This window comes from Rhipicephalus sanguineus, chromosome 6, assembly GCF_013339695.2.
Source record: "Rhipicephalus sanguineus isolate Rsan-2018 chromosome 6, BIME_Rsan_1.4, whole genome shotgun sequence".
Classification (NCBI taxonomy): domain Eukaryota; kingdom Metazoa; phylum Arthropoda; class Arachnida; order Ixodida; family Ixodidae; genus Rhipicephalus; species Rhipicephalus sanguineus.
Genome location: NC_051181.1, coordinates 84,260,498 through 84,285,701, shown reverse-complemented (window position 1 = coordinate 84,285,701; position 25,204 = coordinate 84,260,498). Strand labels below are relative to the sequence as shown.

The following is a 25,204-nucleotide window of genomic DNA, read 5'->3' as shown; positions in this document are numbered from 1 at the left end:
CTAATTGGTCTATCCTCATCCGTTAGGGTGCATGCATCGCTTCCTTGTTTAAATTTTTCTGTCATCATTGTTCTTATAAATTCCATTGCCTCATCCCCTTCTAGCCTAACCCCTTGAACTGTAGTTATAAACCTTTGTTCCATGCTTGTCTTATTACTCAGAGAATTGAGATGGTTCCAAAACTTTGCAGCTGCCTTTCTATCCTTTTTGTTTACTTCCGCCATCCATTGGGCCCCCTTTCTTCTAATCTTTTCATTGATCAGATTGGAAGCTTCCCTTCTGCAGCTCAAAAAGTTGCCCCATTTTCTTTCGACATCATCTTCCGGTTCACCCCTCTGTTTAGCATGCCTGTGTTCTCTGGAGGCTTCCTGACGTCTTACTATGGCTCTCTTAACTTCCTCATCCCACCAGCTCTTGGGTTTGTGTCTCCTTTTCCCGGTTGATTTGGCTCGTACCTTAGCAAGCTCCAACTCAAACAGTCTAGTTAGATTTGTGTACGTCCACACTGTTTTAGTATCCTCGGTGATTACTTTCTCAATCTCTTTAGTTGCTATTTCTATTTGCCTTTCTGAATAAATATTACCCTGTGGTTGCTCATATTGCCTCCTTCCTATTTTCATTTCTCTTCCAAAACTCAGCTCGGGGCACCGCAGCGCCACATTGCGGCTCAGTTTCAGTGCATACTCCCTATAGGATTGTAGCTACATTCATATAAGATATGACGCGTTCAAATATCGAAATTCCGCAGTAAGCTTCGGGTATTTCGCGATCAAACAAAAAAAAGGGGGAAGAGCGAAGAGCTGTGATCATTCTTCTGCCCCGTCGTGACGATGAGTAGGAAACATCGATTCCAATACGGCGCCCTTTGCAAACGGCGAGCTGCCACACAGGTTCACAGACATTTAGACACGCCCACGCCAATTTCCGCGGTCACAAAAGCACTTAAGCGTGCAGGCATACTGCGCCTTTCGAATCGTACCCGAAGCGCGGTAACACGAAACTCCAGCGCGAAGAGCTCGAGCTGGCAACTCGCTAAACGACCGCACGGAGCTCTTACCCCACTTTCGAAGGGAAAGAAAATAATAAGAAAACCCAGATCGGTTTCTGCGGGCGAAAGAGCGGCTTTTGCGCTGAGCTTCGCACGCCGACTGCGATGGACAACAATCACGGGCAGAAGCGGACATTTAAGTGCGCCTGTGAAATTTTCAGTAACCCATTAGTAGACGGTAAAACGAGGTTTCCACGGTGACACGCATGCGAGACGGGCGAGAGAACTAGCGCTGCAGCCGCACTACAAACTCGTCGTAAGTTGCGTCTTTCTCATCGTGATGGCGTTTTGTCGATTCTAACTGTCGCCCTCGACAAGTAGCGCGTTGACAGGCTGCATTTCGGTGTATTTACCTGGAAGTTAGGGCTTTGGGACGGTACTCGGGCGGCAACAAGTTGTTCACGGAACCAGGCCAGCGCAGGTCGGCCGCACAGCTGACAAAAGAGTCGACATTTAATTTTCGGACCGCAGCTAATGCTAAACACAAAGTAACGTAATAATCAATAAAATAAAAAGTGTACACAACTTCAAGTAATGCAGAATAAATAATAACATTAGCATACAGTTATTTTAAAGTTTAGTAACACTTTAAATGTTTAACAAAAAATAAATATTATCTGCGAGCCTGTTGCAAGATGGCGCGGCCCACTGATTGAACTTCGCGCGTGGTGCTGTGTCCACGACGCGGTAATCAAACCGACCATGGGTGAATCTGAGCGATCAGACGCAGATTCACTGCGCAGCCGACTGATGGCCGAGGACGCTTACATGCTTCGCTTAATCGACACGGTGCCTCCGAAGTACTACTTCGATGCTGACACTGTGGAGGCATTGACGGAAGAAGTCAACTCGAAAGTGGCGAGTCGGGTTCAAGGTAATGCTTCGCTCGCGTGTGGCCTGTCGCTGCTTGGCGATTACTTTTTAATGTCCACAATATTAGGAATGCAGGGCAGCGTTTTCTCGTGACATGTCGTGTCTTTCGTGTTTCGCCGACTTTCGCCGAGCTGTCATTTTGATGCTTCCCGTAACTGGCACACGCGTGCTGCAGCTCTCACGATGAATTGAAATGCTGACGAGATTGGAAGTTGTTTGCTGCTGAGCTCACGCGCCAAAGCGTCTGTGATCATTCAACTTTGCTCTGTCATCTCAACTCGCGATCAGCCTAACCGCTTCTCAGGGTGAATTTGTAAAATCTTCGGTATGATTTAATTTGCAGCCACTGATACGGAACGATAACTGCAGAAAATAAGAGAATCGAAGGGGCACCTTCATCTTCCGTGATATTAGCAATGTTTCGTGTACAAGCTAGAATATCTCGACGCAATTGACAACATTCCAATGCCAAAGTTAATATCAATGTTGAGCAAGAAAAATAACAAGTGAGAAAAACACCACGAGTGCTTCCCAGCTTAAGTGCGCATGTTCGACCAATGCAATGTATTGAGTCAATTCTGTGCTGTAGAACTTTGCTGGCAGATATTTTAATTTTTTGCTAATGTCATGGTCCACAAACTTTTTTATTTATTTATTTAATATACCTCAAAGGCCCCCCAACAGAGGGCTTTACATGAGGGTGTGGGCAAACAATGTAGGGTTAATAAAACAATGATTCTATGGCATTTCGAAAGTTATCCGTGTTGGAATGATGGATGACACTTGGGGGAAGATCGTTCCAGTCCCTGGCTGCTTGGGCGAAAAAGGAGTGATGGTGGGCTGTGGTGCAAGCAGGGGGTGGGTAGACGGCCTTGAGGTGACTTGTGCGGGCTGAAGTGCGATGGGCTGATTGAATGGGAGAGTTATAATGAAACGCATGATACATTTTGTGATACAATGATAGCCTAGAAATCTTACGGCGTAGTTCAAGGTTAGGTAGACCTGCTTTTCTTTTAAGGTTAGTAACACTGGTATGATATGAGTAATCTGAGTAGATGAACCTAACTGTGCGGTTTTGAATTACTTCGATGGACTTACATAGGTTAATTTGAGGTGGGTCCCAAATGGCGGATGCGTACTCTAGTTTTGGGCGAATGAGTGTTTTGTAGGCTAGTAATTTGACTGATGGAGGCGCAAGATGTAAGTTACGACGAAAGTAACCGAGAGCTCTGTTAGCATTGTTAACTATTTTACTTACGTGAGAAGACCAGTTTAGATTCTGTGAGATGTTAACACCAAGATATTTAATGGAACTTAGGGAAGAAACTATGGAGCCATTAATATTATAGTTAGCGGCAGGTAAGTTATGGCGTCTGTGAAATGAAACGAGTGCAGTTTTATTAGTATTTAGGACCATGAGCCATTTGCGACACCACTCGTCGAGTTTTAGTAGGTCATGCTGGAGAGTAATTGTATCTGAAACGTTAGTAATAGGTCGGTAGATTACACAGTCGTCAGCAAAGAGGCGGATGTTAGACGAAATATTATCGGGTAAGTCATTGACGTAAATTAAAAAGAGGAGGGGGCCTAGAACTGTACCTCGAGGCACACCGGAGATTACGTTAGAAAGGGATGAGGGCGTGTCGTTAGCTTCTACAAATTGCTGACGGTTAGTGAGGAAGTCTTGAATCCAATTGTAGACAAGTTGGTTAAGGTTTAATTGAGAGAGCTTTAGTAGTAGGCGGTTGTGAGGAACTTTGTCAAAGGCTTTCTCAAAGTCAATAAAAAGGGCGTCAACTGGTATGTTAAGGTCTACGCTAGCGCTTAGGTCATGGATGAATAGTGCAAGCTGAGTATCGCATGAAAGTCCCTTTTGGAATCCACGTTGGTTAGGATGAAAAAATTTAACTGAGGTAAAGAACTTAGCAATTTGCGAATGAATTATATGTTCCATTATTTTTGAACAGATGCTGGTTAGGGATATGGGCCTGTAACTAGATGAACCTGGCTTTGGAACCGGAACGACCTTACCCACTTTCCAGTCGTGAGGAACGATGCCGGATGAGAGTGATTGCTGAAAAATATGAGAAAGAATAACACTGGTAATTTCTTTGGTGTTTTTCAACACCTTAGCATTAATACCATCGATGCCGCAGGATGATGTAAGTTTTAACGATTCGATGATTTTCTGGATGCCCTGAGGTGAAAAAATGACGTCTGGCATGGTGGGGTAGTTGTGGGGGGAGACATCAGGGAGGTTTCCGATGGGCTCTCTGGTAAAAACTGAAGAAAAGGTAAGGTTTAGTGCTTCTGCTACTGCGTTATTCGGGATAGGTTGTCCGGTATGATCCATTATTGATATGCATCTGTTTTCGTTCTGTGGGTTAATCACTCTCCAGAATTGTTTTGGGTTAGTGTGGAGTAAGTTGGGCAAGGTAGTATTATTAAACAGCCGCTTCGCTTTATCGACGGCAGAGCAGAATAGTTTCGCGGTGGCCTGGTATTTTTGCCACGCCACAGGATTGTTAGTGTTTTTTGCGGTGCGAAATTGCCGTTTCTTTTTGTTTTTCAGCCTCTTGAGTTCAGGGCTAAACCAGCGGGAGGTGCTACGTTCACTAATTGTAATTGTTGGAATGTAAATACTGATTAGCTCATTCATTTTAGATTTAAACATTAACCAATTTTCTGTGATAGATCGCTTGTTAAAATCTTTAACTAGAAACTGCCAAAATTTCGTTAGTTCTTTATTGAAGTTATTGTAATCGCCCTTATCGTATAGGGTAAGTTTTTTGTGTGTTTTTTCTGCGCGGTTCAGCCTACATTGGAAGGTGCCATGAATGACCTTATGGTCGCTGATTTCGTCGAGGTATGAAAGCGGGGTAATTCTATCGGGATGGGTTGTTAATACTAAATCAAGTATATTGGCGGTATGTTTAGATTGCCTCGTTGCTGCATTAACAATTTGAGTTAAAGCAAATGTTAAACACGTATCGACGAAGTTGCTTTCAATGTTTTGTTTTGATGTGAGGAGGACGAGGTCAGACCAATCTATGTTCGGAAAATTGAAGTCACCGAATAAGACAACTGGGGCATTAGGAAACCGAGTTTTTAGTGATTGTAGCGCGTCATGAAACATATGTATAAATGTGCTGTCGGAATCAGGTGGACGATAGCATGCACCTAAGACTACGTGGGGTTGAACGGCTTTACAGCACACAAAGACCATTTCGAGTGAGGTAGGTAGATCGATACGGCTGCAGCTAAGGTCACGGTGAGTAGCAATGAGCACGCCACCACCACGCCGGCCATCTCGGTCGGTACGAAAGATACTGAAATCTGGGTAAGAAGGAAATATTTCAACGTTATTGATAGACGAGTTTAGCCACGTTTCTGTTAGCACTATAACGTTAGAATCCGAAGAGTCGATTAAACTGGATAGGATATCTCGCTTTGGTAGTACGCTCCTGATGTTAGTAAAAAGAAACGAGAAATAGTCCTTGGGACCGTAAGGGCAACCACTATTTAACTGCTACGGGGCGCGAAGAACGACCTGTTGACCAACCGGGTCATACACGTAGGTGTTCTTCCCTGCTACGAGTTTGTTGTGACGAAGGCTGCTGGAAAAATTTTGCGTTTTCTTGAACTCGACCAGTTTTTTACGGGCTAGGCGTGTAGCTGGTGAGAAATCTTGCGCAACATTAACCTTGGGGTGCTTGTTGTCTTTGCTAGTGGTCAGTTTCTTAGGTCAGTTTCGTAGTCTTAGGTGCATGCTTTTGCTGTACAGTGCACTGCTGTTGAACTACTACTACTGCCATCCTCCGGTAAAGTTCCTTGGGTATTTGTATGCGTGTACTAAATCTATAGTCGCATGTCCGAAGTGTGCCAGCTGACTGCCTCTGCGAGTTAAAAAAATAGTGCTGTTCATGTGCTCGCCGTTGTTCTTTGATAACTGGATCGCTGACTGTTCTGATTACGACATCAGTCTAGAGTTCGCGCTCATCGGTGCATGCTTGTGTGCAGGCCTGGTGGAGAATTCGGAACATCCTTTTCAACATGCACATAGATAGGACACTAACGTAGAAGCAGGCAGCTGGCCAATAAACTTCTTCAGAGATACCCAGGTTGAGTCAACAGAACATTTATCTGCTAACTAGCTAAACTGAAAAGCAGTGAGTGACGATCACCTTGCATATTTGCCTAGCCTGCCGTGTTACAACTGTGGAAGGGTAATATTTCATATCGAAATAATTTTTTACCCTACATAGTTTAACAAACTTGAACGTTTTATTTTGCCATTGCACAGTACAAGTGGGGCTCTGGATCTATTTGAGCCCTTCATTCCACTGTACCCAGCTGTGCCAATTAGTACATTTTCTGAGATCTTTGGCAATTAGGAAACAAGGTGATAAACATAATCGCAACAGTTTGTTCAAATGAAAAATGCACAGAGATTAGAAAAAAAATGTATGTATCCTGCAATGCATTTTAGCTGTGGACAGCAGTGTTAGAGACCAAAGATTGCTGAATGAAAGCAACTGTGAGGCGTTGCACAGTGCATGTGAAAACTTTGACAGTGATACTTGAAGAAATCATCCCATGCACACGATGTGAATCTCCTTGCATATGTCCAGGAGTATGTGCAAAGATTAGTTGAACGTTCTTTTTAACACATCCATCATTTTAGAACTTCTGATCTGTATGCTTTTGAACATGGGTGTACATGTGCTTATGTAAGATGTCTCACACTTGTCGTGAGTTTGTGTCTTGGTTCAAATACAGATTAACTAGACGTACAATATTTCAAACCGACAATCCTGACCCTCCAGTGCCTGAGTTAACTCAAGGGTCGGCTGTCTTCCTTTCAAGGCTCGGGTGTCAAGAAGGCACACAAAATGGCGCGGCTGGACCCAGGTCTTTTCCAGACTGTCAGCCAGCTACTGCAGGCCAGTGAACCGAAAACCAAGAAGCAACGGAAGGCCAGTAAGTGCTCACCCAGTGGTTTCTTATAACTTGTCCGCAAGTTTCGATCACTGCATGACATCTCTCTTTTAAAATTAAGCATTGCATTTCTGTCTAGATGGCGCATTTACAGGCTAGAGCCGATGATTCGGCTGCTAGTACAGTCTTCTTCCTTCCATACATCAAGAGATAGTAGTGAGAAACCCACCTGTGACAGTGACACTCAAACCTCTTGCTTGGAATCATTGGTACTGAAAAAGATTTTCAGCATCTCGAATGTGGTTGGTTGGTGTTGTTTATATGCCACAATGCATGAGAAGCATCCATGATAGCCACCAGCTGTGCATTCACATCACATTGATTCCTTGAGCTATGCATTTAAGTAGCGTGTGCATAAACGGTTCTGACTCAAAAATTTTGGTGGGACGTTGTTTCGCTGCATTATCTTGCTGGAGGCCTATTGGTCATAACACGGCACATCGCTTGCTGCAGCGCATGATAGATAATTAATTACAGTCTGTTTATTACTGACCAGTCTTAGTTTCGGTTTGGGAGAGCTCCGAGAACAACAAGCTGTCGGGTCTGTGTTTGGGGTCCCCTTCAGGTCACTTTGTATGATGTCAAGGTCGCGAGGTGCGGCATAGTGCTTGATCGGTCACACGAGCTTCAAAATCCATATAAATTATCTTCCAAGCTGTATTCGCTGTTAAGATTTGGTAGATGATATAGGCAAGTTCACGAGAATCGATCCCACCGGCTATCGCAGCTGCGGCTATTGCTAGCTAGCCGGCTATTGCTAGCAACATTACTCAAGTTGAACGGAGTAGTAATGATGGACTCCTCGACATTGTCATAGTAGTTATGAGTCCGGGCTTAATAATAATTGTTGGGGTTTAACGTCCCAAAACCGTGATATGATTATGGGGGACACCGTAGTGAAGGGCTGCGGAAATTTCGGCCACCTTGAGTGCTTTAACGTGCACCTAAATCTAAGTGCACGGGTCTCGAGCATTTTCGCCTCCATCGAAAACACGGCCACTGCGGCCGGGATTTGATCCCGCGACCGTCGGCTCAGCAGTCGAGCACCATGACCACTAGACCACCGTGGGGGTCATGAGTCCAGGCTTCTTCATGCAAGAGGAAAAGCCTTTTCTCACAAAGAAGAATGGAAGTTGGCAGACTTTTTGTGGCTCAGTTTTCCTTGGCAATGCATACTGGAACGCGTTTGCCTCATTTATGTTGTTGTGTGTGCTCCCTTTCATTTTTATATTATATGAATAAGTGCATTTAGTTGAGACATGTGACCTGATCAGAGCGTGTACTTACTTAACATTCTCCTGCAGAGGCTAGCCTGCACTCGGCTGCGCTGGATCGTGCCAGTTCTCTGGATGAGCTCCGACAGCGGCTCAGTCACAAGATTGAGGCTCTCCGAGGTGAGGACATTGCTCTTGATGTTTCCGCTGCGTCATATATACATGGGAAAAGAGGCCATCAGTGATTTCTTGGGAGTAGAAGCACAGTTAAACATGGCATACGGAAGGCACAGGAAATGTGGCCTTTCATGTTGTCCAGGTTCTTGTGGTTTAAACATTGAATAAGGTGAAATTCGATCACAAGTCGATAGAAATTGAATTGTATTTCTGGTCATTTGGATAAGATAATCCGTGTATATGTGTTCATGCTTGTACTTCTCCAACGTATGAAATGGAATAAAAATTTTAGCATAGAACATTTAGCATTTTAAAATACAGCAGACAACAAACACTGAAGTTATTGCTTGAGCTCCAAGGAATATTTCACGCTTTAGGATGCATATAGTGAAAAATGCCATCTTGATAGCAACATTCACAGCAAGTGTTTCAAAGATGAGTACAAAGTGTGCATAAAGCTGTGTGCCCTTGTGTCACATTTCGTTAAATTAAATGATCGAAGACTAAAGCCCTGTTGAAGGTTGCCAGCGCTGGCACAATGGCCTTTAAAGGGACACTAAAGGCAAATATTAAGTCGACGTTGATTGTTGAAATGGCGGTCCAGAAACCTCGTAGCGCGGCTTTTGTGCCAAGGAAGTGCTTATTTTGAAATAAAATCACGTTTTTAGTGGTCCGCATCGCGTTAGCGCGCTTCAAATCTCCCGCCTGAAAATACGACTCTCATACGTCACTGCTGCCGTGCCCAACGTTGCCCGCTTTTACTGCGCGGCCGCCGACACTAGTAGCAGCCGAGCGGAAGTAGCGGGACCCACAGTATAGCAACAACGGCGCTGCGGCAAAGACTTGCTCGGATGGGCACATTCAAAGCCGTCACCAAGTTGCGGCTGGTCTCGTAATCCTCAGTACGAAAGTGCAGCGAGCACACACGCAGAGGTTTTGACTGTTTAGCACACTGGCGCAATGGCATCACACTAAGCCACTTCGAGCGTAAGGGTTCATTCCGCGGCACCCAGTGAAAAGACACACCGGTTTCCTTGCTGCAGCACTGGCGCTGTGCACCATTCGGGCATCCGGCAATATCACACGCATGCGGCATTTTGTCGAACTTTCTGTCAGAGCGACTTTCACGAGCGCGCAAAACACGCACGGCAGGTGATCCCGAAACTACCACTGAGACGGGCGAGGCACAGTTCGGCGAAAACGGAACCTCTGAACCACGCGTGCCGTTCCCCATGGCAACGCCATGGAGGTTTTGTTTTCCATGAATCAAGCGGAAACGAACAAAAAGCATTTTATTACGTCTTTTGATGCTCGGAATGTTCTTTTTTTACTGCTGCTAGTTTGATTACTAGTGCTTTATTGTAGGCCGACTTCCCTACGTCATCGGGATCACTTCGAAAATGTCCCACTCGTGGCGCTCATCATGTGATACATTTAGCTTAATTTCTCGGTAAGTAGGGCACTGCTGTTGATAATATTGCCGTTTTAGAAGTTGTCATACATTGGGCTTTCACTCTGACATAAATTGTTATTTGTCTTTAGTGTCCCTTTAAGGGGAGACGCGGGTCGAAAAGTCGCGGTTTTCCGAAAAAAAAATTTTTTTTTCAGCTGTATTGGCATTTTTGGCCTATAATCTTTTATTTTTGTAAATATCAAGCTGAAATTTGCACGAGAGGTTATCTAAAAAGGCTTCCAAGTGAGCAGCGGTGACGCGAGAAATGCGCAAAAGTCGCGAAAAATGGTGTAGTTTGCGTCTTTCTGTTGCAAAAATGACGCGATGCCCGCCATTTGCAATCCTGCCCGCATGCAGCGTAAGCTGTCTTCTCCACAATCCACCAGGTGTTATACCCCTGTCACAAGGGGCAACTTAAGTGCACTTTGAGGGAGTGCACTTCGCCTCTAGTGCCATTCGCACGCTGTCACACGGGAACGTTTAGTGACACTCGCTGCAAAGCGCACTTGCCGGCGAGTGCGTTCACCAAACTCACTTCGCCGAGACGGAGTGTCTAGCCTCGACAGCAGTGGCTCGAGAATAAATGAGTTATTATCCAAAGCCGAGTTCATAGCATTTTTGAACTATCGTTTTTCTTTATTAGGAATATTCTTATGCATTAAGACATACTATAACACAAAAAACTACTTTGCTATTCTCGTTCTCGGGCAGTTTACAGCCACTACCGCCAGGGGCATGCCCAGCGCACGCCGTGCAATGGCTGCAGCTGCCGCGTTTGTACGTAAATTATATTTTAAGGGCTGGTTATAGCTGTAACACAGTATTGCTTAAAAGACATTGCCTGAAATAACAAATATCTGTTGTGCTGCTTTATTACCCATCGCCATTACAATCATATCCAAAGTGCACTTCCCTTTCTTGTGTAGCAGCGCGATGCCAAAGTGCCATTCTGGGGGCGTAAGTGCACTCGCTCAAAATGACACTAAACTTGCCCGTGTGACCGGGGTATTAGTCTCGTATCTTCACGCAGAATAAACAAAAAACGTGAAAAACAACGCGTACGTCGAGCATTTTGAATTTCGCGGCACACAGCGCGAGGCCGCCATTGGACGGCGGCGCGCTCCTCCCCCTTCTCCCTCCTATCTCTCCGGCCGGCAAAAGAGCGAAGCCTCAAACGCTGCGGTCAAGCTGTTCTGCGTTTCTTCTGTATTTTCGTGCCATGGCAAGCCCTAAAAATCGCAGTTCTGATGTTCGAAAGTTCAGGACTCGCCACAAGTTATCGAGGGAAACGGCGTCGGACGCTTCCCAAAGCGACAGCGATGGACGATGCCCCCGACGCTCCGATATCGGATAGGCCTAACGCCGACACCTAACCCCGCGACAGTGGTTGTGGAATAGACGCAGCTGTGGAATTTATCAGTGCATCCCAAAAGAAAATTGGATTCTTCGAGAGTGAGCCTAGACCGGTAGGTGCTCCTACAGTCAACACGATGCTTTGAGAAATCGGCGCGCTCACGGCACTTGTGGCGGGTTCGGCATGCCCAACTTGCCGCGAACGGAAGCTCAGCGTCCGAGAGGCGGCTGGAAAGCGCAAAGGACTTTTGGCATTCCTTGAACTGTGTTGTGAAAATTCCGATTGCCCCGAGTCTACGCTTTCGTTTACACACACGTCGAGGCGGATTGAGGCCCAATTTGATGTAAATAGTGATTTTTCTGATAAATGCCAACTTCTCAAACTTTCAAACTTGTTTTTCTCATTTTCATTTTTTTCGACAATTTCACGTTTTGCGGGCAGCTTTTTATAAACTTATGTTTATTGTATAGTAACGAAACTTGGCACACGTATTCTTCAAGGCATGTAGAATGCCAATATCTACTTGAAATTGCAATATCTATCAGCATTAGTTGTGAAAATATTCGGTTACAGTTTCAAAGGAGATTGAAAATAATCAGTTACAAAGTACAATTCTTTTTTCCTTAGTTCCAATATCTCTGCGGAATATCTGGATAGATATTGGCACTTTACAGTCTACAAAGAGTCAAATAAGATTCAACACAATACTTTTACTGAATGTTTAGTACATAAAAGAGTTCCCGCAAAAAGTGTAACATTTTGCCATTGTGTGTGGCATAACTCAACAACTGTAGCAGCTACATGAAAAGTAATGACATATTTGAAATCTGCATGAAAAACTATACATATAACAGAATTTTCAAGTCTATATTACAAGAAATAAAAAAAAGTTGTTTCGAGGGGCGTCTCCCCTTCATGTTTAAAGGAAAGAAGTGTTAATTTCAAGGGCTCGTTTTCTTTGTTATACACAATATTAATGAGCACTAACAGACAATAATTCCAAGGAAAGTATAGGGGATGTTTTTAGTAGTAAATGTAAGGTAAATGTGAAGAAAGAAAAGTGGACGAAAAGATAGCTTGCCGCGGGCAGGGACCGAACCTGCGACCTTCGAATAACGCGTCCGATGCTCTACCAACTGAGCTACCGCGGCGGCCATCCCCCCGTCCACTTTATAGGGTATATATGTAATTTAAACGTGGGAGCGTCAGTCAGCGCCGCCAGTAGCCATGACGGCGAGTGTGGAACACTCTTTTTCTGCCTGTTGGCAGAAAAGAGTGTTCTGACATGCTCACATTTGTCTTCATTCGATCTGCAAGATGAACACCGAGCTATACTGGGAGAAATCACTCGTGTTTCATGAAACACGCCATTTTGCCACTTGCACAAGTTATTAAAATGTGGACACGGTGGTCACTGTCGCAGGTAAGAGGCCTGTGGGAGGTGAGCGCAAGGCCAACAAAAAGGCCGCCAAGCCAGCTGCCAAGCCGACCCAGAACAAGCGACACAAGCCAAGCCAAGACAGCCTACCTGCTGCTAGCAACAAGAAAGCGGGAAAGGCACCCCCGGCTGCTCCCGTCTTCAACCGCGACAGCCACATCGTGTACAGTAAGTTTGAGCTGGCGGACTCGTTAGCTGGGACAGATGCACGTCCCAAAGTTGAAAAGAAGAAGCTAGTCCGTCAGCTGGAGGTGAAGGCGGAAAAGATGAAGAACCTTGAGGAGCGTGACCCAGAACGGGCAAAGGAAGCTCAGGAGAAGCAAAAGTGGCACCGGGCTCTGGACAGGGCAGAAGGAATCAAGGTGGGTGGATAAATTTCTGCTTTCTTTTTCTTAAGAATGATTTCTCACCATGGACAGTTTTTTTGTATCAATCGCACTGATACACCCAGTGTCACGTGATATCATGTGATAGACCATATTTGTCAGCAACTACGGCATCTATGGCTAGATATTGTCACAAACCATGCTGACAGAAAATGAATGGTTGTACATTCCCTTTAATTTCTTCCTTTCGTGACCTTTTTTTTTAATAAAGAAAAGCTATGCATATCATAGTAAGTCTGTAAAAAAGTGCCCTCATCACATTGCTGAAGGGGCTGCTTTGTCTCTGGCTATCTTCTTGCTTTTTTATAAAAATCACTTGTGATTTCACGTTGTCACATTTCATTGTTGTATTTTATTGTTCGATGCATTACCGTCATTGTTGCCTGTAGCAACAGAATTCTCGCGCTGCTAAGCAAGTGCGCAAAGGTCCAATTCCTGGCATGGAGGAAGGAAAAAAGCAAGGAAGGAGCATTGCGCAGTGTGGTACAAAGAAAGAAAAATATAGTAGCTCAGGCACGCATATTCCAAGCTTCGCTTGCCCCCATTTTCCCGATAGGGAAGGGCGCCTGATTTTTGTGTTATAATCATTCAGTAGGTCGACGCTTGTGGATTGTTCTAGTACTTATATTCGGAACCTGAAGGAAAGCTTTCCATGCGCTTGCAGGTGAGGGACGACCCTGTGCTGCTGAAAGCATCGCTGAAGCGGCATGAGAAGCGGCGGCAGCAGAGTCGAAAGAAGTGGGAATCGCGCACCGAGCACGTCAAGCAACGTCAGGAGGAGCGCCAGCAAAAACGTCGGGACAACATCAAGGCACGCAAGCAGGCCAAGCTTCAGACGAAGATGAAGCGGCTGAAAAAGAAGGGCCACATCGTGCCAGGATTCTGAGAAGATATCGACGTTTTGGGGGTGCACCATATTTTTCTAAAAACGACTGTCTTTACAAAACCACTATCTTGTGTTTTATTGGCTTACTCATCACTCCTCCTCATGCCACACCAATGCATATTACATATGTGCACCTGCTGTACTTTAAATAATTTCCACCTCTTATTCACCATTCTTGCGTGCTGAGCAGTTGAGAAGTCATTCATGGCCATAGGATCGTGACACTCAAATATAGAATGAAGGAAGAACAGTGGTGTGTATGTGGGCTTCCGTTGTGAAGGGAGTGATAATTGCTGTGTATTTGATACAACACTGCAAATTCTTTTCAGGTGCACATCACTACCATGATACATCCTAGTGCTATTATTAGCCCAGGATGTGGGCCCATGTCTTGAAGTATTGACAGGCTGGCTTGCTTATGCTTTTATTGCGACAGCAATTATATGGACACTCTCGGCAGATTTTTGCCGTCGCCGTCATGTCCCGGATATGTATATGTATGTATATATATAAAAGAGGCACAAAGAAAAAAAATCCGAAGCACCTGACCGGAGATTCGAACCAGCGACCCCTCACTCCCCAGCGCGCTTCAGTAGAGAACTCAACGACACGCCATGCATTTATATACACCATTTACCGCTGGTGGTACGCAGATCTCGGAAGAGCTTGAGCATGTTTTCTATCACACAGTGCTCCTACATTTTCTTTCAGTTTGAAAACTGCCCCTTTCTGTACCCACTCGTGATGTGGAATGGAAAAAAAAAAGAACACTGGGCACACCTTGCGTCAGATGCCCCCGTGTGGCAGGAGACGCAGAGGGGTCACTCCACACTCCGCAGTTTAAAAGAAAAAGCAATATCTAAGAGCGTCTGATTCTCTATTGTCGACACTTGCAGCACGTTGCTCAAGCACGAAGACGTAACAATTGGGACACTTATTAGTTCACACTTGTCCTGTGTATACCTGTGCGTTCTTTTCGGGCGTCCTTCTTTGTGCTTCAGCAGCGCTCTGCAAGTATCGAGCTGCTTGTCCTTCTTCATGTGACATTTTAATTTCTTGCTGTCTCATTCATTGCTTCACCCTTGCGGCGAAACTGGGATTTTTTTTGGTAACTGTTTGCAACAGTCCAGCAAATGTTATGGTGTTATTGCTTGGCCCATGACATACCCTTATGTATCGGAATCTGTTTCAATATTATCATTGAGGATAATCAAAAAGGCGGCTCTTGAATGTTATCGATGATACTATAATCACATTGCCTACCTGACGGAAATACTAGCTGTGTACAGTCTAGCACCAGCAATTACATTGGAATGTACAATGACATGAGCATAAGGAGCTGACAGATTTAACCTGGGAATCAGAGCTCAAGGCCTGCACTCTCCACTATTGTTGTACAGTAAGTGTTCTTTGTATTGCTGGGAGCTTATTGCTGGGAGCTTCTTTAATAAATAAAAAGTGAATGACTTATGCTTTGGGTTTCCATATTTTTCACCGTCGCAACGCAGTCACATCTGAATCTGATTAGAATCATCGATAATATTTGAGAAGCTTTTACGATATATAAGTGCACATCATGCAAGAGCAGCGGCATCACAACATTTGTCAAATGGTGAAAAACCGTCCATGAGAAAAACAAGTAGGGTGCACATGTCAGTATGTTGCTGCATTTGATGTTAAAGTGGTATTTCTTCAGTTTCCCAGTTCCGGATGTGCCATTATGCAGGCACGTCTATTGCAGAAACATGGTCCGGTGCATAAAATATTTCTGCAGCAAAAATATTCCCACTTTGAATGGATGGATGGATGAATGGATGCTATGATCGTCCCCTTTATAACGGGGTGGTGGCAAGTGTGCCACCAGGCTCGATTAAAAAAAGAAAAGTGTTTCCCTTTTCTCTTCTTTTTCTTAATGTTGGCCTAATGTCTCTACTTCAATTATATCTTATGTTACTACAGGAAAAAAAAAGAAAAACGTAAATTCTCAGCCCACTTCTCTGCCCTTTACGGCAGAATGTCCTTATTTTTTTCCAATATTTATTTTTGCCCTTTATTTCTAATTTGGTGCCACCAATACTCTAACCGTCTCTTACTTATTTCAGTCGCGGGTGTGTTCAGCTTTCCATTGTTGTCCCTAAAACCCAAGGCTCGTGCTCAAACGTACACCTGGGTGGATATCTCCACATTCAATCAGAACATGCTCCGCCGTTTCCTTATCTTCCCCGCAGCATGTGCATTGTTGTTCCTCTTTACTGAATCTCGCTTTATAACTACGCGTTCTAAGGCAACCCGATCTGGCTTGAAACAGTAAAGCACTTCCCCTTAAATTATCGTAAAATGCCTCCCTCCTTATTTCATTTTTGCCCTTTCGGTAATTACTCAAAGCCGGTTTTTTCTCCATAGCTGCCATCCAGTAAATCCTCTCCGCCTCTCTGACTTTTCGCTTAACGCTCTTTGTTGAGATATTGTTTACGCTACCAGCCGTATATTTACTAGTGAGCCTCCTAGTTCTTTTTCTCCACTGTGTGTCCACGCTCTTCCTATGCAAATAACGGAACACCTTCTCTGCCCATCTACTCTCCTTCATATTTCTTAGCCGTTCTTCGAACCTTATTTTGCTCTGAGCTTCCCTCGCCTCGAAACCTGCCCATCCCATATCGCCCTTTACAGCCTCATTTGTCGTCTTCCTGTGAGCACCCAACGCGAGGCGTCCCACAGTCCTTTGATTTATATGCATTACCGATTGCACCTCTGCCCTCATGCACACCACTGAGTTCCCAAAAGTAAGCCCCGGAACTCCGTGTCGTCTGCGGTAACCATGCAGGACATGAATGCTCAAATCAGCCAATGCTGTGACCTCCCTGCCTATGACGTAGTCGGGCCAGTCTATTAGGGTATTTGCCGAGGGGTAACTGAGCGAATTCTAGCTCTCTCTGAGGTTTAATTGCAGATTCTTTGCGACGTGCAATTGAATATTTGGCTCGCATGGTTCACAGGAGCCTCGACTATCAATCGACAACGTTTTCTGACCATGGTAAAAAAAAAAAAATTGCGCAGCTTGCACTGAGTAGCGCAAGGCTGGGGCACGGCAGAGCTCGTTGGCACTCGGCTCGTTCTGGCGTGACAGGCACACATGCACGCGCACCCCGATGCGCAAAGTGTTCATGTGATCACATTATAAATCGCGAATATTAGCTAGGTATCGATCGGGTTCGATTGGGGGTCTCTGTTTCTTTATATTAAATGCGAAGCATTTCTTAGCGAACCTTTGGCACTTTGAGCGTTTCTATCTATGTATCTATCTAGCCGCCTACGTCTGGATGCTCTCGTGATCGCCTCCTTAACTTGGTGTAGACCAAAATTAGCGTGGGAAGGTAGGACGACTTGACGAATACGACTGTCTGGTCATAAAAGGAATATCGTAAAACTACTGTCGCGTACTTCGTCAAACCCTTTGCTTCGGATTGGCATGGCACATACTCGTTTACCCCGGGCCGTGGTATACGGGTATGCGGCACAGGTGATTGATAGCTTGTATCTCAAGAAATGGCGACAACCGACATTGGCAAAAACCAACCCCTGCAGCGTTAACCCTACCAATGCAAAGAATAAAACTCGGGATCCCAGCAGGAATCGAACCCAAGCATTCTGTGTTGCAGTCAGGTATTCTACCACAGAGCCACGCCAGGTCTGCAAACAACTTTGGAAAAACACCCCATGCAAGCGTAATATCAGTACGTCAGTTGTGGCTGTTGTTCTCGCTATCTAATTTTATAACAAAGCAATAAGTGCTACATATGTACTCCTATACGATGCAGGCGTCATGTCAGGTTAACGTCTGTGGTTCCAATGTTGGCTTCGCTTTTATAGCAGTATAATAAACATTACATCTGTATTCATTTGATTCAGATTCAGCGATTCCCACAAGGTGTTGGATCTGCCGAATTTTTTTCTTTCTCTCTCCTCTCTATTTCTTCCCTCTCTCTCTCTATTTCTCGCTTCCTCTTTTTTTTTCTATCTCCTCCTCTCTGTCTCTATTTCTTTCTTTCTCTTTTTGTCTTTGCTTTCTTGTATGTCATTTTTCTGTCTGTTTCTTTCTATTTCTTCCTCCCTGTCTTTTTATTTTTATCTTCCCTTTCTTTCTCTCGTTCTTTCCATCTATTTCTTTTTCTCTCTCTGTACTCGTTCCCTCGCCCATCTGACTTATTGCATCTCACGCCGGAAAAATCGGCGCAGCGGGAGACCGCGCGCCAGCCGCACGTGTTCGGGGAGCGAAGCAAAAGATAACGAAGCGAGGTCGCGCCGGCATGATGATGATGATGATAGTTTCTTGTCTACATCGTAAAATGGAAAAACAGCAGGCACAACAGTTGTGCAGTAAAAGTGTTGCGGGTCCCCTTTAAAGGGGCTCCGGAGGCTCCTGTGAACTTGTGAGCCAAACATTATAGCGCTATGCAGGGCAGGGAATTTTACAATTGAGCTTCGAAGTCGGCTAGAAATCGCTAGCTCTTCTGGTACGTATGCTGTACGCAACAAATATCTGACGGTGCCCGCTGAATCACCCTTTAAAGCAGGCTTTTTCTCAATAACTGTCTTTGTGCGGAGAAGCATGCTTCACTGATTCTGTCGGGACGCCGCGGGTGTGAGCGGACGCACCGGGTTACAGCGCATCGGTGGGTATGGACATTGAATTTACTTTTAAATGCTCGAGCATTCATATGCCTACTTAACGAAAAAATCTTTCCTTATGTCTGTCATAGAGTACCTTATATGCATTTCCCTAAGACTTGATAAGAAGTGATGCACACAAAAGGCAGTGACACAAGAAGGAACATAGATGGACAGACGAAGCGCTTCGTCTGTCCATTTATGTTCCTTCTTGTGTCCCTGTCTTTTGTGCGCATCACTTCCCATCAAGATGAATCACCAACAAGCCCAAGTCTAAACCCTCCAGAAGTTCCCTAAGACGACTAGAAGGCGAAAGCCATCATATTCTTTTTCTTCTCGGCCGATTTTATTGATTCCGCCCGAAAGTTTTCCGCGCTCAACGTGGTTTCGCACTGCCTCTGGGATCGGAGGAATTGGAAGCTTTCTGCACCTCATGTGGTGTTGCCAGTGCCTCCGTGATCGGCCCACCTTTGACCAAGAGAGGATGCCATGTGATGATGTCGCAAATTTCGGCGACCTGTGACGTCATAAGGTGACGTCATCACATGATGACTTTTTGCACCGTCGTGTTGACGCCGCTGACGGTCAATTTCCGTGTTTGATGAGGCATATCTAAGGCTTTCCGCCATAATAAATTTATTTATAAAACAAAATAAATTAGAGAGGAAGAAACGTTGGCGGCCGGTGGTTGTCCTTGAACCGACGACCTTACGCTCTAAGCCGTCCGGGTGTATTACCCACGCTTGCGCAAGGTAAATACATCTGATTCATATGGATGTGTTGTACCAATCAACGTTTTGTAGCGTTAGCTACACTGGCCTAGCCGAGCCAGTTTCGCATGGCTCCTCCAGAGCTGTCCTGCGCATGCGCGAGGATCAGTGATGTCACACAGCTGGCGCATCGGAGCCGGCACCTCCCGCGCACTCCGCCGCTGCCGCGCGCGATGCGCTGCCTCCGGTCTGCGCTTTCCAGAAGTAACGTCGTAGCCGAGGTAGACCTACTGGCGCCGGCGCGCGCGCAGCTATTCGTCTTCGATGTGCAGTCGCCGTCTAACACTGCACTGGAGCCGCTTGATAGCGCCTCTGACTGAAGTTTGCCACTGTGGTATAGCCATGGAGAAGGAGAGCGCAAATGCTGCTCAACGGCGCAGAAGAACGGAGAAGCCTAACTCATCGGATCCCGAAGTAGTTGCCTGGCAAAATAAATATACATGTGCCACATAATATGTATACCATGTGTGTGTCATTGGAGCAGCAGTAAGCATGATAATCAAGCTAATCCTAGACAATCAGGAAAGCTAAGAACAATCAGCTTAACCTTTGCTAACGCTACGTTATCCTGGCATAGCCGAGCTAGGCCACTGCAACATTTTTGAGAACCAAGTGGTTCCAGCGGAACTATGGCAAACACACTGATAAAGTCTCGACAAAGTTTTCACTGAGTATTTCTTTGTTGTTTCTTTGTTCTTCAGGTTTAGTCATGTGAATCGCCCGCGACGATATGCTCATTCACTGCTGCCCCGTTACCCATTCCACTCGCCCAAAACGCGTGTTACTGTCACGGCTGCACAGGAGCGCAAGCAGCGTCATCGTCCATGACGATAAAAATATCGACCATTTCCTACTAAGCGGTCGCCGTTTCAAAAATCGAAGGGAAAAAGTGCTTTGAAATTTTATTTAAAAATTAGGAATACCACTAAGTACTCGAAATATCCCCTCCTTTGGGGCTGCTTCATTGGAATATAGTAACAGGAACGTCTGCGGCGCCCTCTGCGGATTCCTGGGTGACACAAGGAGATTACCTTGCTAATTCACCGATCAGCATTCATTTCAAACCAAAATTAAAATCACTATTTCATCATTAATCAGCATTGATTTTCTCTAACCAAAAAAATCATGTATTATTAATCATTATTTTAAGTCATTAAAAATCATATTTATTTCTTCAGTTTTTTTCGTATAACAAAATTACCACGTTCAATTAAAAAAAATCACTTTTCCTTTTCGCTGCCTTTGTCTTGTTGCCATTTACATTAGCCGCCGACGTCTTGGCCAATCCCCCACAGTGGCAGATCTAAGGTACAAGCAAGCAAGAAAGGCGTCTGCTTATCCATATGCAAATTTCTTGGTGACACGAGAAGAATGCCTTGTTAATATCATTCCCAATAAAAAAAAATTCGTACTTGGGAATTCGTCTCACCAGTTGATTGTTTTCCATATTATTGTATTATTATTATTTTTATTGATATATAAACTAATCATTCTTCAATTTTTATTTACACCCTAGGCGACCAATTAATTCCTCATCCTTCGTCTCAATTATAAAATTTCCCTAATCGCGCGCACCGAAGGACCTCGATAAAGTTATTCATCCACCCATCCATCCTTTACATTAACCGCCGGTGTCATGGGCAATCCGCCGCAGTGGGTAGCAGCCATGAATCAGGGTTCAAGCAAGCAAGCAAGCAAGCAAGCAAGCAAGCAAGCAAGCAAGCAAGCAAGCAAGCAAGCAAGCAAGCAAGCAAGCCCGCGCCGGCTGTTACGGGTGAGAAGAAGAAGAAGAAGAAGCTCTTGCTGTCGCGGAGGTGGCGTCTGCAGTACGTTTACGCGATGACTCACCAGGCAAGCATCGTCACCCATTCAAGCTACATGCCTGACACGCCAGAGCCGAGGATGTCAGCAAGTAAAGACAGGAAGAGGTCCAGGGCGGTTTTTCTGGTCACCAGTGGCTGCTTGGTAAGTGTGCGAGATGCATAGCTATTGAAAACACGCTATCTATCTATCTATCTATCTATCTATCTATCTATCTATCTATCTATCTATCTATCTATCTATCTATCTATCTATCTATCTATCTATCTATCTATCTATCTATCTATCTATCTATCTATCTATCTATCTATCTATCTATCTATCTATCTATCTATCTATCTATCTATCTATCTATCTATCTATCTATCTATCTATCTATCTATCTATCTGCCTGCCTGCCTGCCTGCCTGCCTGCCTGCCTGCCTGCCTGCCTGCCTGCCTGCCTGCCTGCCTGCCTATCTATCTATCTATCTATCTATCTATCTATCTATCTATCTATCTATCTATCTATCTATCTATCTATCTATCTATCTATCTATCTATCTATCTATCTATCTATCTATCTATCTATCTATCTATCTATCTATCTATCTATCTATCTATCTATCTATCTATCTATCTATCTATCTATCTATCCATCCATCCATCCATCCATCCATCCATCCATCCATCCATCCATCCATCCATCCATCTATCTATCCATCTATCTATCTATCTATCTATCTATCTATCTATCTATCTATCTATCTATCTATCTATCTATCTATCTATCTATCTATCTATCTATCTATCTATCTATCTATCTGTCTATCTGTCTGTCTGTCTGTCTGTCTGTCTGTCTGTCTGTCTGTCTGTCTGTCTGTCTGTCTGTCTGTCTGTCTGTCGAGTAATTTAAACTCATGCGATGCTCTCTATAATTGTTCCATGAGTCTGCCCACTTGTAGAGTGACAAATTAGGAAAAGTCTACATAACTCTATGGCCTCACGCCCCCCCCCCCCCCCCATTTTTATCTTGATTAGTTACTTCCTCTAAGCATTGAAAGCCAGTTCTCCTCCTCCTCCTCCTGCTTACATTCTACTAATCGGTATTCAGTATAGTATATTGTGCGCCGTACAAGGTGAAACTACGCCATCGAACTACGTTCCGAGAAGTCGTAACAATGCTCCCGCAGCTTCAGCTCTAGGCGCGTCCTCTCTTCCTTCCAGTGCTACAACTGCGCCTACCTCTTCGCCCTGACCAGTGATTGGGGATTCGACAAAATCGGGCTGTATCAGACACAAGGTACATACCCCATTTCGGTGCTGCTTTAAATAAAGGCCAACTGTAACGAAATTTCACTTTGGCTAGATCATTGAGTGAGTAGTGCGCACAAATGAAGCAGCTATCGCAAGTTCATATGGCTGGTATAGTGGTATAATTTTCTCGTTTGCAGCCTTCAAACAGCACATAAGCAGACGACACGTGCACCTGGTGGTTGTCGCTGTGACGTAGGTGCAGGCACGTCGCCTCCGAGATGTTTGCGTGCCTTGATCTCTAAGGACATGCCACGCGAAGGGGTGCACTCTAGGTCATGTCCACGTCACATGTTAATTCCGGCAAGCAGTAATGGCGGCGTTTGAAACGATTTGTTTCGGTATCACAGGCAAGCTCTTCTTTCGAGCTTTCGGTGACGCTGCCGCTCGTATTTCAAACGCAGAGCTCTTCTATACTCTGTAATGCAGGCTTTTTATACAGTATAAAATTTTGTTGCAGTTGGTCTTTAACAAGTGCACGCTTTTTGTTGTTTTGCATGCAGCCGGAACATAGCATTAGTTCATCAACAGTTGCTAGTACCGTTAATGTCAGCTCAACAGGCCAGCTATAAAATAAAGTAGATCACTAGTGAAATTAAGGCAGCGCGGCCGCTGTGAAAGACATGCGTGGGTTCGTGTAAAATCTCCAAAGGTTGCTCCCAATGACAGCGTCAGCCTAAAATGAATGCCGAAAAGCTTTAATGGATTCATAATATCATGGATTGCTGTAGTTCTGTTGTCTGCTCCGTTGTTTCGAAATTGCCCAAGCCTAATTTTCTTTGTGAGTTGCTCTGAAACATAGAAACTCAAAAGTATAAATCTTCTTACTGAAATGTTCGCTTTTCGCAACTATCGCAACTATCGAAGGATAATCTAATAGAGTCGTTTTCACTTCGCTGTTGCAGGAGAACAGGCGGTCAACGCTGTGTACAACATCGTGTTCTTCACAAACGCAGCCAGTGACGTCATCCTCATATTAAGCATTTATTTTGTGAGAACGTCTTTCCTTTTTCTTTACTTTTGCATGCCAAAGCTGCCGTGCTCTTTTAAAAAAAAAATAACCTAGCTTCAATAGAGGTGATTTCCATGTTGTAAACAAAAACTTGCTTCAAGCGGCCTCTGAAAGAAGAAAAGATAATACCAACAAAAACAAAAAGTCACTGTAAGTAGGCTTTAAGGTCAAACTATGTCACTTCATATTAAATGCTTATTGTAAGTAATATGCACGACCAATCTCTGCGGTCAATAAGGGCCAGTAATGCATAAGAAAAAGAAATTCGGCGAAGCATTTTTCAGCACCCAAGATCTGTCTCAGGTGTCGCGAAATTATTATAACAATAACTATGTTCATATATAAAAACTTAGCTCTCGACGACAGCGTTTATTGTCGTCTCTAACTCTCGTCTAAGGTAAATAGTCAGAGAAACTATAACTCTTGACGTTAGAGTTTCTCTAAAGCAGGGTTCTCAAATACGCGGCCCTCGGATGTTTCGCTAGCGGCCCGTGGTTTCACAAGCAAAAAAGTGTATGTGAAATTTCTAAATGGTACTCGCATAATTTACTCGCCTGTTGCGATTAATAACGCTTTGTTCGGGTAAGTTACAGAGACCGGACTGGTCTCAAGCATTGTTTTTTGTTTCGTGAGGCGGTCAGTATGTGTTGAAACATAACCGCGAAACAATATCTCTATATTTCACAATCGGCGTCCAGATTTGAGTAATTCTTGAGATCAATACCAATATGTTCCTCAAATATCCATTCCCCCCCCCCCCCCCCCCCGCCCCTCTGAGCTCTGGAAACCTTTTTCACTGTTCCGGCCCTCGCGGGACTAAATTTCGTGACTTCGGCCCGCTGTCTGAGGTGAGTTTGAGGCCCCTGATCTAAAGTAATGAAGTACTTTCTTGGGCGTCTTGTAATACTGTGCAGTGGCCACAATTTGCCGTAACGCTAGTTTTCCATGAAGGGTTAAATTGTATACATGAGTGATTCTTTTCGTGGAAAACTCATTGAGATATTAACGTACTTTTGACTTGGGTACTACATAACGTGGCCTGATACAGATTCATGCTTGCGGCGGAGACGGGCCCAACTGAGTTTGATGTGCCTTTAACTTTCAGAAAGAATGCACGCACGCCGATTCTGAAGGTCGCGTAAGTATGCAGCGAAAAACGAAATATTTTTGAGGTGTACTAGACACGTGCGGAGCAAAACACTTGAACGGCCTATTTAACACCATGCATATTAAATGTAACAAAGTACTCAGAGTAATAATCGAGAACAGACGATAATTTTTTTCTTCAATGTTAACATACCTTTTCGCCCTTTAAAAATCGAGCGAGTAGCAGCTAAAGGGCAGAATAATACTGAAAGCGTTGAAGTGCCTGCTTGCGTTTTTGGAGAAAGCGATGAAAAACAGACATTTGCACCTACTCTCCTTTTCATTATGCTATTGGGATGAATCTGCTTAAACCACTTAAACATTAAGTCTGGCACTGAAAGCGCGTGGTATACTGTGTGGTATACTGTATGTCATAGGTAGGCTTGGTGTTCAACACCCGATGTTTGGAGTAAAGCTACAGTCGGGAGTTTTACGTCGCAAAACCACAATTTGTTTCTGAGGACGTGTGTTGTGCATTTTATCTTATTCGAAATGCAGCCGTTTTGACCGGGAATCAAACCCGCGTCCTCGAGTTCAGCAGACGCTCAGTTGCCATGTGGGGCATACTTTTCTTTAGCGCATGTCCGGTGTAAAATAAAAAAAAGTTGTTGCTTACCTTAGCGGGTGCCTTCGCCTTCAAACTGTGTTGTGTCTAGCAACAATAACA

The 25,204-nt window shown here is 44.5% G+C and overlaps 2 protein-coding genes across 2 annotated transcripts in view; one reads left to right on the top strand and one right to left on the bottom strand.

The window, feature by feature from the left end:
- Positions 1-1,533, bottom strand: part of LOC119395958 (RNA-binding protein Ro60-like) — a 43,726-nt gene extending 42,193 nt beyond the window's left edge. The window contains 1 exon segment of the mRNA XM_037662988.2: positions 1,402-1,533. The gene's annotated coding sequence lies outside the window, so the exon portion shown is untranslated.
- A 145-nt stretch (positions 1,534-1,678) lies between these two features.
- Positions 1,679-13,893, top strand: LOC119395957 (surfeit locus protein 6). The gene is made up of 5 exons (XM_037662987.1): positions 1,679-1,922; positions 6,788-6,901; positions 8,224-8,313; positions 12,541-12,917; positions 13,606-13,893. Exons 1-5 carry the CDS (start codon positions 1,751-1,753, stop codon positions 13,825-13,827), a joined length of 975 nt encoding a protein of 324 aa, XP_037518915.1. The 5' UTR covers positions 1,679-1,750; the 3' UTR covers positions 13,828-13,893.
- Positions 13,894-25,204: the final 11,311 nt, after the last annotated feature.